The 13,914-nt window shown below is 43.6% G+C and overlaps 1 protein-coding gene across 1 annotated transcript in view; it reads right to left on the bottom strand.

The window, feature by feature from the left end:
- LOC135056611 (opsin-VA-like) overlaps positions 1-13,914 on the bottom strand; it is a 168,352-nt gene that overhangs the window by 57,757 nt on the left and 96,681 nt on the right. The window contains exon 3 of the mRNA XM_063962011.1: positions 539-656. Within this exon, the coding sequence (XP_063818081.1) occupies positions 539-656 (118 nt within the window). The remainder of the gene's footprint in view (positions 1-538; positions 657-13,914) is intronic.

The raw sequence follows: 13,914 nt of genomic DNA, 5'->3' as shown, positions 1-13,914 counted from the left end.
GGACCAGGCGCAGTGCCCGGTGCTGGTTGTTAAAATACGGGGGATCCCCTGTCATTTTTCCCCCCGTATTTTGGCAACCAGGACCGGCTCAAAGAGCCCGAGGCTGGTTATGCTTAGGAGGGGGGACCCCACGCAATTTTTTTTCGGGTTTTTTCCCGTTTTCCCCCGTTTTTAAAAAAAATCTAATCAAAATCCGTCAAATTGGCCGTTTTTCGACAGCGGGACTGTCGAATCCGTTTTTTATTGAATATGTAGAATTCCGGCACCCGCCTGCCGGAATTCGACGGTCGAATTGTGTCGAATTAAAAAACGGGCGAAAAATTGCCGCAATTCGCCGGCAATTGCATATACCCCTTAGCCTCTACCACCCCAGTCCAACAACTAAAGAAATGTACTCTTGATCAAATGAATAATAACAAACAAATCCAGCTACAAAGCACTCAACTAGGACATCAGACAAACTTATCTTATCATCTACCCTACTATCATCTATCATACTAATCTCAGTCCCTTGGTCTGCATCTGTGCATCTACTCACCTTTCTCAGCTTCCTCATTACCTTTCCGTAAGACACAAATATGAGCATCAGAGGTAGCACAAAGCATGTTGTAAGGAATGTGATAATGTAGGTTTGATCGTTCAGTGTTCCTGAGTACCTGTGTCAAAAATACAAGAGATTCAATATTAGCCAGTGACTAAAAGAAGAATTGCAGTTACAGTTACAAATATTATCTAACCACTTAAAATGACAATCATACTACTGTACCATAGCATACATATTCACTAAAAGTCTATATCCGTTAATATACTGAACAATTAGGTGCCTATTCAGTTAGCCATTGGGATAAGCCTGTAGCTAATTGCAGGGACAGCGCAATTAGCAGAGAATTGCCTGCATGTGAAATCCCTATGTGTACTTTCCCTCCCAGCTTCAGGAGCTGTGAGGAAAAGTCAGCGAGAAATAGGCACAATCGGGGTTGATTCCACAGTTTACGTGGAATTAGTGTGTTTATGTGCAGTAATCCCCGATTTTAGGCACAGGGAAAGGCTATTTAATTGAATATCTTTTCCCTAGGCCATTTGGTAATTACCCGACAATTAGCCGTATTGCTAATTATATAATCGTCTTAGAAATACACAGTACCTAGAATACTTTTTGGGGAAATGTAGAAACTTTTGAAAATATGTTGAGTCCTGATGCAGCTCATGTAATCTGGCTTAGAATGTGAATTATTAGGTTTATTGGGAGGCAGACAATTTGCCGGTGGTCGGGATCCTGGCTGTCAGGACACCGACGCCGGAATCCTGACACCCGGTGAAATACCGGCGGTCAAAATTGGTGGTAGTCCGCACCACCTGAGGAGAAATATAATCCTGTGGCGACCAAAGGTGAGGGGACACGCTGCGCTCGATGCCAGTATTCCGGCTGTCAGGATCCTGGCATTGGTCTCCTACTGTCAGGATCCCGACAGCTGGGATATCATATTGATCCCGGTTTATTGGCAGTTTGCAGGGAACATGGTGTAATCCATTGTTGGTGGAGAAAACTGAGAGCGTAGAGGAAATCTTTAATATAAACACATTCAAACTTATGTTAAGTACGTTCATATATAACATACTGGTAGGTTAATTGGCTTCTGACAAAATTAATCCTAAGGTTTATACATGTGGTAGAGAATATAGGTTGTTAGCTACTCTGCGGCATGGACGCAGGGCCACTGAGAAGGAGTGGGAATGGGAACTATTTACACAGGCCCAGCCCTGCAACACCTCCCTTGTATCATCAGGGCCACTGAATGTCTAGATAGCCCAACATGGACTTGTGAATTATTAATTATGCTCTAAAAATTACTGTGTAATATGTAGGTACTAAAAACAATTAATATTATTATTATTATTATTATTATTATTATTGTAGTAACAAAGTGGAGTTCCACTAAAAGGAGTTTTATAAAGGAGTTTCATTACAGTGTATTGGAAAAATCAGTTATTTCGGTTGATATGAATAAGATCACCCCATAGAGGTTTTTATGGAGGGCTGTACTTCCGTCCTAAGCACTAGGAAACTGTTAATTTTGACAAGGATCTGGTTTATAGTCACATTTTAGTGCTTTTTCTTTTGCTTCGTTTTAGTCAAGATTTAGTCAGTGATCTCAATTTTCATTTTAGTGAAAACTTTTGCAAATAGTTTAATGATACTGTAATAGATTTTGATAAAAAACATTTCTCTAAAATTCTCATGAGAAGTTAGCATACCTTTAACTATGTGTTTAGTAATCTAGGCTCAGTAGGCTGAGAATGTGTTACATACAGATTCTGACTTACCGGCGTGCTCCCATATATCATACAAATTAATGCTTTAAGTTTGTTAGAACAAACAAGTGCAATACACAATCCTATTTCCTTCACAGAAGGTCATATTTGTTTTCTGCATATATCTAGAACACATAATTGTTCTTTAAATTTGAAAACTCTACTTCCAGTATTAATTTTGACAAGGATTTTAAATTTAGTTTTAGTCTTTTTTTTTTTGCTTTATTTTAGTTAAGATTTAGTCATTGGATCACAGTCGTTATTTGAGTCTAAATTTAGTAATATTTTCTTCCTGAAATAATCTGTAGTTGATGAATACTTGGCGAGATTCAAATGTGTCCCCCCTCCCGCACCCATTCGTGCCCGCTGGCAGCTATTCAAATGTTTCTGTCGACGGGCGCGCTATCATCATTTCAGCTCGCTTCTCCCTGGATTGGCGAGCTGAAATGTGTGAAAAGTGACCCGTTTGGCTGCCCAAATGGGACCTTTTGCGTTGCGCCCAACAGTTTAGTCAGGTTTAGCCGCTTTATGCTCCTAAGCCGAGCTGCTATGGGCGCAATATAGGCAAAAACAGGGGACAATTGAATATTGCCCTTCTAGTCAAAATTTTCGTCAAAAAAATTAACACTTCTAGGAAAGATGGTTTTAGTAAGTAAACATAAATAAAGTAAGAAAGAAAGAAAGAAAGAAAGGAATTTCCATAGATCATCTTAAGGTCCATACACACTAGACGATGTCGCTCTATCAGCGATGTCGTCTAGTGTTTCCTCTCCCGGGCTGGGCGGTTGGGGGCCACACGAACACACTGAGTTATATGACAGTTCATATCGCTCAGTGACGTCACGCAGCGGCCGGCCGTGCATGCAGCTCCTGGACGACAGTCCAGATAGAGCATGCATGCACTGCCAACAGCGACAATCTTGCAAACCCGCGGGGCCGCACATCGATTATCGTTGGCGGCATACACACTTGCTGAGAAAATGAGCGATGTCGCTCAGGAAGGGTGAAAATGAGCGACAACGCTCATTTTCTAGGCAAGTGTGTATGGGCCTTTAGTATGGCAGTATTGACTCAACAGGAATCGAGAGAGAATGAGAGATAATTCCTATATTATTTATTATAAAGAGCTGTCAAATATTTGGAGGTTTGGCAATACTTTATCTGATAAGAACATGTTATTGCTACACCCAAATTAGAATTTGCGCAGAACCTTTACATGTGAGACAACAACAGTGGGCCTTATCCAGAGTCAGTCTTAAATGTAATTTGATTCATTTTTCTATATGAATTGAGATTTTGCACCATAACTTTTTGGAAACTGCAACATTTTATTTCTCAAGCCTGACTTAAGACTGAATTGAGGGCTGAGATTGGGGTTGGAATGATCGTGGCGTCACAGTAAGTGAGTGTGTAATCGTTACTTAAACAATCATGGCCATTGAAAGTCTCAAACCTATCTTCCTGCAGGGGTCTGGCCTATGTCAGCCCTGATCCTGGAGTTGATAGTGATGACTGTGAAAATGACTGTGTCCATTAGGTAGCAACTGGTAGCAAACAAATAGATAGCAAACAAACCATTTATTCAAATGTAGTAAAACAACAGTGTCACAACTGAGGGCCTGAGCTGACGGGAGGCAGCCTCAGTTGTAGGGGCTGAGATGTACCGGAACCTGGGAGGTTGTATCAGACCCCTGGACATGTAAGTAACATGAAGAAGAACCGCCCGAAGGCGTGACCATGACAACTTGAATAAAAGTCAATGATGTTTATTTATGACAAACTCCATGCATCACAGTAGCAGTAAAAGAAACATAAAATCAGCAGAGAAATAATACAGTTCCTGGGTACTACAGGGTGGCAGGGGCCACAGAGCTCTGGTAGTGTGAGACAGTTCTTATTATCTGCGAGTTGGAAAGTCCTTACCAGGCCTGACTGTAGCAGTGAAGAAAGCCCAGGATCGTACCAGCTGGTGTTCCAGGGAAAGCTGGACTGCTGTAAATAAAATAGCTGCTGTGGGTTCTGGTTGGAACCAGACAGATGTTGGCACGGAGTGGATACTGGCTGGAACCAGTTAAATAATAAATGAAGCTTGAGAGCGATGCAATATGAATGAAATGTAGAACTTGAGAGCGGAGAAATAATAATACCGGTGGAGAGTGGTAAAGTGTAGAAAGGACACCGGCCCTTTAAGAGAAGCTGTACTCTGCTGGAAGCTGGGCTGGAAGCAGGTAATGTTGTAGCTGGAAACAGATGAATCCACAATGGATCGGAGAGTCAGGCTACACCGCAGGTGGAATGCTGGTGCGGGTCTCTATGGTGGAAGTCTTGAGACAGGAGCTGGAACCTGGAAGACAATCACAGGAGAGAGACAAACAGGAACTAGGTTTGACAACCAAAGCACTGACGCCTTCCTTGCTCAGGCACAGTGTATTTATACCTGCAGCATGGAAGGGATTGGCTAGGCAATTATGCAGATTATCAATACTGAGAACAGATTGGTGGAAAAGATCAGCTGACAAAATCCAAGATGGCTGCGCCCATGCAGACACTTGGAGGGAAGTTTGGTTTGTAATCCATGTGGTAATGAAAACAGTAATGGCGGCGCCGGCCACCGGAGACAGGAGGCGCCAAGCTGACAGGTGCACATCCAACCACGCGGACACAGCGGAGGCCGCGGCTGACGTAATCGCCACTCAGACACTCTGCATGCAGAAGCTCAGGGACGGCGGCGGAGGCCGCGGGAGACGCCATGCCAGGTGTAATATGGCGTTTACTGTGACCGCGTCTCAGAGTGACAGGAGAGGATACAGGAATGTAAACATCAGGATAACAGATGGGATCCGGTCCTGGAGCGCTGAGCCAGCCTTAGGAGGCATCTGATGGGTAAGAAATGGCGTCCAGATACCCGGATCGTGACAAACAGGAGCACAGAGCAGTGTTTAAACAGTAATTTTACACTACAAGGACTGAGTCATGCACAATTGGGGACAGGGAAGCCTGCACATATATCTAGAAGTGTGGACATGAAAAAAAAAAATACTGTACACTTGTGCCTGCTTCACAAAGCAGTTCAGATACTTGGGTATTTGTTAACTGCACAGTCCAGCCATTGACTTCTTTATATTTCCATTGTGTGCTGCAATTTTTGGCATTTTCAGTACTGTCTGGGAAGGAACGCCTCCAGTGGTAATCCAGTCTTACCTTAACCAGGTACTGTATGGCAGTAGCTGAGAGTTGCAGCCAAGGGCAAAAAGTGCAGCTTGAATTTTGCAGACTGATGAATTGTGAATTGCTGGCAGAGATGCGCCTTCTTTGTAAAATTGCAAAATGTGATTGTTTCAGACTAACTCTGAATAAGGCCTAGTATTTGAACTGTTAGAATTACAGTATGTTTACTGAGCCACCAATAAGTTGGCTAGTGGTTTTTGGCTTCAAACTATTTATCTTAAATTGTTGGGTTTAATAGACAGGGAGAATGTAGGCTGCCTAGATCCTTAGAAAGTTTTGGTTTGCTTTGTCTATAGCCCTTAATTTTGGATTGTTTCTTCGGTTTCAGTTGGAACTGTTTATTATTTACATTGCTGTGGTTAACCTGGGAATAATATATTATTTACACTGCTGCTCCTGAACCTCTTGCCAGAGGCTGTGGTTTGTTGGTTATTCATTTGGTAGTGTATTATGAGCATATATTCCCTGCCTGGGTTGCCTATATTGTTTATAGCTGAAGAACCTCTTGCCAGTGGTTCTTATATATGAGAGTATTACCTTTATAATGTATTACATATTTCCCATATATCTGTCTATGCAGTTCTGCAGGATATCCAGCTATTGTTGAATATTTTATGTATTATCTCATACAGTGTACACCCCTACACTATCGGCCCCAGTGATTCCCTAAATACGTAAAAGTTGAAAATATTTGAACAAAAAGTGGAGTTGGTCCTTCTCAGGCACTTACAGCTGCTGAGAATGTATTGCCCTAAGGAGATTTCACCAAACTCCCACAAAATCTAGATACAATCAAAAATGAGCAAATTCATCACATCTAGTGCTGAGAAATAAATAGATCAGAAACCAAACATTCCCTTGTATATTTAGAGATTCTTATGGAGACAGATCCTCATCCACTTTCCTTCCAATCATATATCTTACTTGGTTCCACTCATATGATATGCAAAATAAAAATAAACAATACAATGGTGCAGTATGTCAATCAAAGTCCAATTTCTAAAAATCACAGTTCACCCCTGTGTATAGGAGATAATCTTTATATCCTGTGTGTAAATTCTGATGGACCCTCCACCGTCTTTCCTATTGAGTTGATAAATGGCGTACCAGAAACTCACAAAAGGTAAAGCCGGTAGCAGAGGGGAGCACATACACTTTCTTCACCTTCTGATTTTTTTTTGGACCATTGGGACCCTGAATGAGAAGGACTGTATGGACCCCGAATCGTCAGGTGGCATATACCAACTACCCATGGCCTTCTCCTTTGGTGAGATCATGTAAAATACGCTCCTATGTATTTTTATGCATTTTTGAATATATTTGTATTTTCCGATCTTATTGTGCAATAAATACCCTTGTTTTTACAAATCTTCCGGCCCCGTGGATGTTGAAAGATACCTTGATGTGCTTGAACTCATCATCTGAATTGTGAGTTGGGGTATGCCAAACATACTGTATTCGTAAAAGAGATAAAAGAAACCTTGATATGCTTGAATTTATTCACATAATTGTGAGTTAGGGGTATGCTCATCTAATTATTTACCGTGGCAAAGATACCTTTATGTGCATTAATACATCTTGACACATTGTGAGTTTTGGTATGGAAAACATAGGAGAGAAAGAAACCTTTATATGTATAAACCCACTTTACCTTTTGTGAGTTTCTGGTACGCCGTTTATCAACTCAAAAGGAAAGACGGTGGAGGGTCCATTAGAATTTCCACACAGGATATAAAGATTATCTCCCATGCACAGAGGTGAACTGTGATTTTGGAAATTGGACTTTGATTGACATACTACACCATTGTATTGTTTATTTTTATTTTGCATATCATTTGGTATATGAGTGGAACCAAGTAAGATATATGATCGGAAGGAAAGTGGATGAGGAACTGTCTCCATAAGAATCTCTCCATATACAAGGGAAGGTTTGGTTTCTGATCTATTTATTTATTAGCGCTTGATGTGATGAATTTGCTCAAAAAAGTGGAAAACTTGTATAATTTTGTGAGGAAAATAGAAATAGTTTTAATTCGTAAGATTTATGGCTGACTGTGTACTGTTATTTTGATGGACCTATCTCTATGTGGAGGTCTGGGGCTGTAGACCCATCACCCCATTGTTAAGCTGGCTCTGCTGGTAACCATATCTGGATTTAAGGAAAGCCGGCTGTTATAAGTGAATATGGGTTCAGTATCTATAAGAAGAATATAGTGTGTCTCCAAAATCCAATCAAATATGCGTGCAATGAATAAATCATCATCATGCAACACTGCATCAGAAAATCTTCCCCAGGGAAGGTTTCCAACACATAATCTCTAGCCTATGTGTGGCACACCAAAACTGTGTGTGTGCCCCTTTAAGAGCTTTTGTAGAGCTCCACAGCAGCAGGAGAAGAGCTGGGGCAGGAGAAGTTAACTGCAGCCCTTGGTCTGGTCACGTAGCCTGAGGAGAGAAAGCAGACTGCCGAGAGGCTGCTGGGTGAAGCAGAGCCTGCTGGGAAGAAGGAGGAGAGTGTGGCGTGTGCTGGCAGACGGAGGGTCGCGGAGCAGAGAGAGCTGCAGGATGCTGGACTGTGACAGTAGCGCTGTTAGAGAGAGCAGTGGAGTGTTGCCAGGGAGTGCTGCCGGAGAGCAGGTGTTGAGACGCCACAGCCACTTGACCGGACACCACCAGGCCTGGTGGTAGGTGTGGACGCAATGGCCATCTTGAGGGGAAGAGTGAGGAGACATTACAGTGGGAACAGCCAGCTTGAAGTTCTGTTCCCTGAGTCTGAGTAAGTACTGTTTGAAACTGACAGCCAGCCACAGACAAATGTGTGTTACAAACTAGCCAGTGATTAAGGAGGGTGCAGCCAGCGGCGCTATATTGTATCAGCTAAGAAGAAGGGCTAATCCAAGAATGAGTTTATTACAAGTTCAAGAGAAATGTTTGTGCTCCAGAGCCGAGTTTAAATGCAAGGATAAGAGTTACACAGTATCTCTGCTAAAGGACTTAGTTTGTGCAATGCCGACAAATAGTTATTGCTGGAAGGACTGAGCTAATGAAACAAGTGTTAATCAAGCCCTGTAATATATCGTGATGCTGTTTGGAAGATTGCATAGTGTGTAAACTCTATATCATATGTTCTGGGATTTTGTAAAATTGGAACAACTGTCACATTGTTACATTGTATAGTGTGTACCCAGTTTAAAGGGGGGTACTCACGAAGAGATCCATGCTTAAAATCTAAGCAATCTGACTAGATTGCTTAGATTTTAAGCACAGATCACTCGTGTGTACCCCCCACAGCGATAGCGATACGCAGCCCCGCGCATCGCTATTGCTGGAGCTAGATTGGCCTGCCGTGCAGGCCAATCTAGCAGGTCGCTCATTTCACCCGCTTGGTGAAATAAGCGCCCCCCCCCCCCCCATCTCCCCCCGCATGCTCAGCACACATCGCGCTGTGCTCAGCGGTGGGAAAGATGTGTGTTGAGCGGTTTGCTCAGCACACATCTCTCCCAAATCGGGCCGTGTGTACTGGCCTTTAGAGTGCCACTGATAAAAGACACTGCTTCTTCACTGTACCTGAACTGATTGTAGACTTTGTCTAATTATTAATCCCCCCCACCACCACCACCAAAAAAAAAAAAAAAGACTATTAGAATTTAAAACATCTGGGAAAATGAAGTACAACCCAGTAAATGAAGAGATATTAACTAATGAAAAACTTTGTTCTATTACTGGCTAAACTCAATGTCATGATTTTTTAGTTATGTTTTTTCCATTTGGTATAAATTAATCTAAATTTAACTTCAGTTTTAGAAATAAACAACACTAATCTGTAAAAACCCAATAAATTAGGAATTTGTTCATTTACTGAAAAAAAAAAAAAACCCCTGATGATGGCATCCATTAAATGAACATCCCTCTATCCAGGTAACAGTAGTTTTTCACATCAGACTATCAAATTCTAACCCTTTTACCCTTTATCCATATGCACTGAGCACACTGTTATTTTATAAAGTTACTGTTATTTTATAAAGTTTTAACATGGGAACACACCAGGACGATGGGAAAATTCCTTTTTGCCTGGACCATGCTCAATTACCTGTACACACCAGGAAGATTTAATGAACGACGTAACGATCACTGTTCCGTCCTTCATTAATATGTACCGGGTTGCATGTAATACCTTCCGGTTGGCTGTACAGAAGGGCTGACCCGTGGGAGAGCGGAATCGCATGTACACATTGCACGATGTAGATGATTTGTCATGCTGACATTGAGCTAGTGTGTATACCCATCCTTCGTATAAATTAGGCAGTACATCCATCCTCCGTATAAATTTGGCAGCACATCCATCCTTCGTATAAATTAGGCAGTACATTACCTTAGTATTTTGAGGGAAAAGCAGTTCAGACTCATTCAACCCAAAAGTAGAAATCAATTTGCAACCTGTTCATGCGAGTTCAGGATACAATCAGAATCCAATTAACACAAGAATGCTTTAAAGCATGAAAATCTAAACTTGTGATATTTATCTAAGAAAACTAAAATGAAAGCTTGTTTTAATACTTTAAACCTGAAAACGTTGATTCACTAGCTGATTCTATATATATATATATATATATATATATATATAAAATATAGATCTATATATACATATCCAAATGTATACTTCTGTATCTAAATGTATACTTGTATATCTATCCTTTTAGCTTGGGGAAATTAGAGACTATGGAGTCTTGGGTGGTAATTCAAACCTGATCGCAGATGTGCTACATTTAGCACATCTACGATCAGCTTCCCTGACATGCGGGGGGACGCCCAGCACAGGGCTAGTCCGCCCCGCATGTCAGGCCCTGCCCCGTCGCACAAGTACAAAAGCGTTTTTGTACTTGAAGAGTAGCTCCCTACAAGCGCAGCTCCTGCGCGCTGGCAGGGAGCTACCTGTCACTGTGAGGATCGCAGCAGCTGTGTGTGACAACACGCAGCCACCGTGGCCCGCCACTCGCACGGTCCAGGCACACCTTCGTTGTCCGGACCGCGCCCTAAAACGGCGGCCATGCTCCTCCAGCCCGCCCCCTCCCGCCTAGCGAATGTCTCTGCCTGTCAAACAAGCAGAGGCGAACACAGGGCTGAGACAGCCGTCAGCTTTTTGGCATGCGCCAGCACGCCATGCATCTGATGCGACCATGCCAGGCAAGTGGTTAAGCAATAAAACCAAACAGGTGATAATAATTATAATTTTCATAGATTGAAAAACAGTCATTGAATGAAACAGAAACAACTGTGTAGAAGGCTTAAAACTGGGTGAGGAACAGCTAAACTCTGCTACAAAGGTGAGGTTGAGAAAGACAGTTTCATGTCACAGGTCATACACCATGCAAGACTGAGCACAGCAACAAGACACAAGGTAGTTATACTGCGTCAGCAAGGGCTCTCCCAGACAAAGATTTCACAGCAGACTAGGGTTTCTGTTAGGCGCCGGGGTCCGCAATGTCCGCGCGGCCCGGCGCCTAGCAACTAGGGACGCCGTGCGCGTTCAGCCGCCGGCTTCCTAGCAACGCTAGACGCCGGGCGCGCTGAGCCGCACGGACCCTAGCAACGGGGACGCCACGGGCGGACCGCGTTCCCCGTTGCAGGGTCTAATTGCACACACACTTGTCTTCTGGCCGTGCAGCAAGGCAGCTGCACGGCATTAATACCAATCAGGCTCTGAACAGCTGATTGGAGGACTCCCTGCTAAATACCTGCCCAGTGCTGCACACAGACGCCGGTAATAGCTTCCTGCATGCTGCCTTGGTTTGCTGAACGTCTGTTCCTGTCCTGCTGTATCCGGTCATTCCCGTCCTCAGAAGTTCTGTATCTTGGAGTTGTCATCTCATCCCAAGAATTCGTTTGGTCCCCTGTTGTCCTCAACGATCACCAGAGAATATCGTGTGGTGTTCGTGAGTTACGGCTCTGCCGTATGTTGCGGCTCAGCTGCTTTTTCTTTATATTCTGTTTCGGAGCATTTGCGGAGGGTTCCGCTTCCACAAGTCCTCTCCGGAACTCGGCGGTGCCGGGTAGGAGAGTGGACAAGTGGATATTTTGGTTGTCCTTTTCCCTGGTGGTTTTTCCGCACATATTCTAGTTTTTAGTTTCTTGTAGCCCCTGGCCTGGTTGTTTAGTCAGAGGGCCCCTTGTTATCACCCTGTCTCGGATTTCCCTTTGTCTCCCATTAAGACCTGAGGGGGCATCGGAGTTGGGCAGACATAATCCGCCCTTCAAACGTGGCTGCCATGGGCTCAAGCAACCATAGTCTCGCAGGGGATTTCTGACAGCACGGGCGAGACAACGGAGTTAGGGCGCTAGGGGCTATTTTCCATTCCCGCTCCCTTCCCCAGCATTTTGTTCCAGTGCTCCGGTCCTCGCAAAAGATCTCCTCAGACCAGAGTGCTGGAATCATAACATTATTACCGGCCATACCAAAAAATTAAAATTAAACAGGGCTTTAATTTTTTCCTCTCATTCAGTTTTTGTTAAAGTTTTTTGGCCGCATGAATCCGACAGGTTTAGGACCAAGTCCTGGCCAGCTCTTAGTCAATCAGATTCAAGAACTGACTCAGATGGTTCAGGATCTTTCTCTTCGGGTGAGGTCGCAGGAAGATCTTTTGCGAGCCTCCCCAAAGGTGGTCCCTGAACCAAAGATGCATTTGCCCGACCGTTTTTCTGGTGATAGAAAATATTTTTTTAATTTTAAAGAGTCCTGTAAACTTTATTTTCGTTTAAGACCTACTTCCTCTGGTACTGAATCTCAGCGGGTTGGGATTATTATTTCTTTACTCCAGGGGGATCCTCAGACCTGGGCATTCGGTTTAAGAGCAGAGGATCCTGCGTTGTTGTCAGTAGACGCTTTTTTTAAATCTTTAGGGCTTTTGTATGATGACCCAGATAGAGAGGCGTCCGCTGAAAGTCAGATGCGCGCTCTCAAACAAGGTAGAAATCCTGCAGAGGTTTATTGTACTGAGTTTCGCCGTTGGTCGAACGACTGTGGCTGGAATGACCCAGCCCTGCGCAGTCAGTTTCGCCTCGGCTTATCAGAGTCTATTAAAGACAGTCTCCTCCAGTACCCCGCTCCTGAGACTCTCGATAAACTCATGGAGCTTTCTATTAAGATTGATCGTCGTCTCAGAGAGTGGAGAGCTGAAAGAGGAACATCTGTAAGGTCAAGTCCTTGTGTTTATTCCATTCCAGAAGACGTCGAGGAGCCCATGCAGATGGGTCTCTCCCGGCTGTCTCCTGAGGAAAGGACCAGAAGGCAAAATTCCGGTCTTTGTTTGTACTGTGGTGGTAAGGGACATTTTGCTTTTAACTGTCCGAACAAGTCGGGAAACGCTTTGACCAGGTGAATTGTGAGGGGGTTCACCTAGGTCTGCAGCTTATCTCCTCGAATAACTCTCTTTTAGTTCCAGTTAAGGTTTCCTTTGACAGCCTCAGTTCTTTGGTGTCGGCTTTTGTTGACAGTGGAGCTGCAGGAAACTTTATGGATTTAACTTGGGCTAAGGCCTTAGGCATTCCTCAGTTACCATTGGGTAGGTGTGTCACCATGCATGGCTTAGATGGGAGTCCGCTTTCCAACGGGGTTATTACTCACCGTACACCTCCCGTAGTACTTACAGTAGGAGCTTTACATTCCGAAAAGATCGAGTTCTATCTAACACATTGCCCAGCAGTTCCAGTTGTTCTGGGTCACCCTTGGCTGGCCTTTCATAATCCCACCATTGATTGGCGGTCCGGGGAGATTTCACAATGGGGTACTTTTTGTGCTAAGGAATGTATTTCGTTTCCAGTTAGAGTAGCAGTTATCATTCCAGAACTCATTCCTGTGGAATACCAGGAGTTTGCCGATGTATTCTCCAAAGGCAATGCGGACATTCTGCCTCCCCATCGGCCTTATGATTGTGCTATTGAGCTAATCCCTGGTGCCGCATTGCCAAAGGGGAGATTATATGCATTGTCCGGGCCAGAAACTTCGGCTATGAATGACTATGTTCAGGAGAGCTTACAGAAAGGTTTTATTAGACCATCAAAATCCCCTTTAAGTGCTGTTTTTTTCTTTGTGGAGAAAAAGGATGGCTCGCTTAGACCATGCATAGATTTTAGAGCCTTGAATAAAGTCTCAGTCAAAAACACCTATCCTTTGCCGTTGATTTCTGTACTCTTTGATCAGTTACGTTCTGCTGTGATTTTTTCTAAAATTGACCTGAGAGGAGCTTACAACCTCATCCGAATTAAATCTGGAGATGAGTGGAAGACGGCTTTCAGTACTCAGTCGGGTCACTACGAATACCTGGTGATGCCGTTCGGCCTGTCTAATGCTCCAGCAGTTTTTCAAGACCTCATTAA

The sequence above is a fragment of the Pseudophryne corroboree genome, chromosome 3, assembly GCF_028390025.1.
Source record: "Pseudophryne corroboree isolate aPseCor3 chromosome 3, aPseCor3.hap2, whole genome shotgun sequence".
NCBI lineage: Eukaryota > Metazoa > Chordata > Amphibia > Anura > Myobatrachidae > Pseudophryne > Pseudophryne corroboree.
Note: the sequence above shows the minus strand (reverse complement) of the source record. Positions and strands in the feature narration are given on the sequence as shown.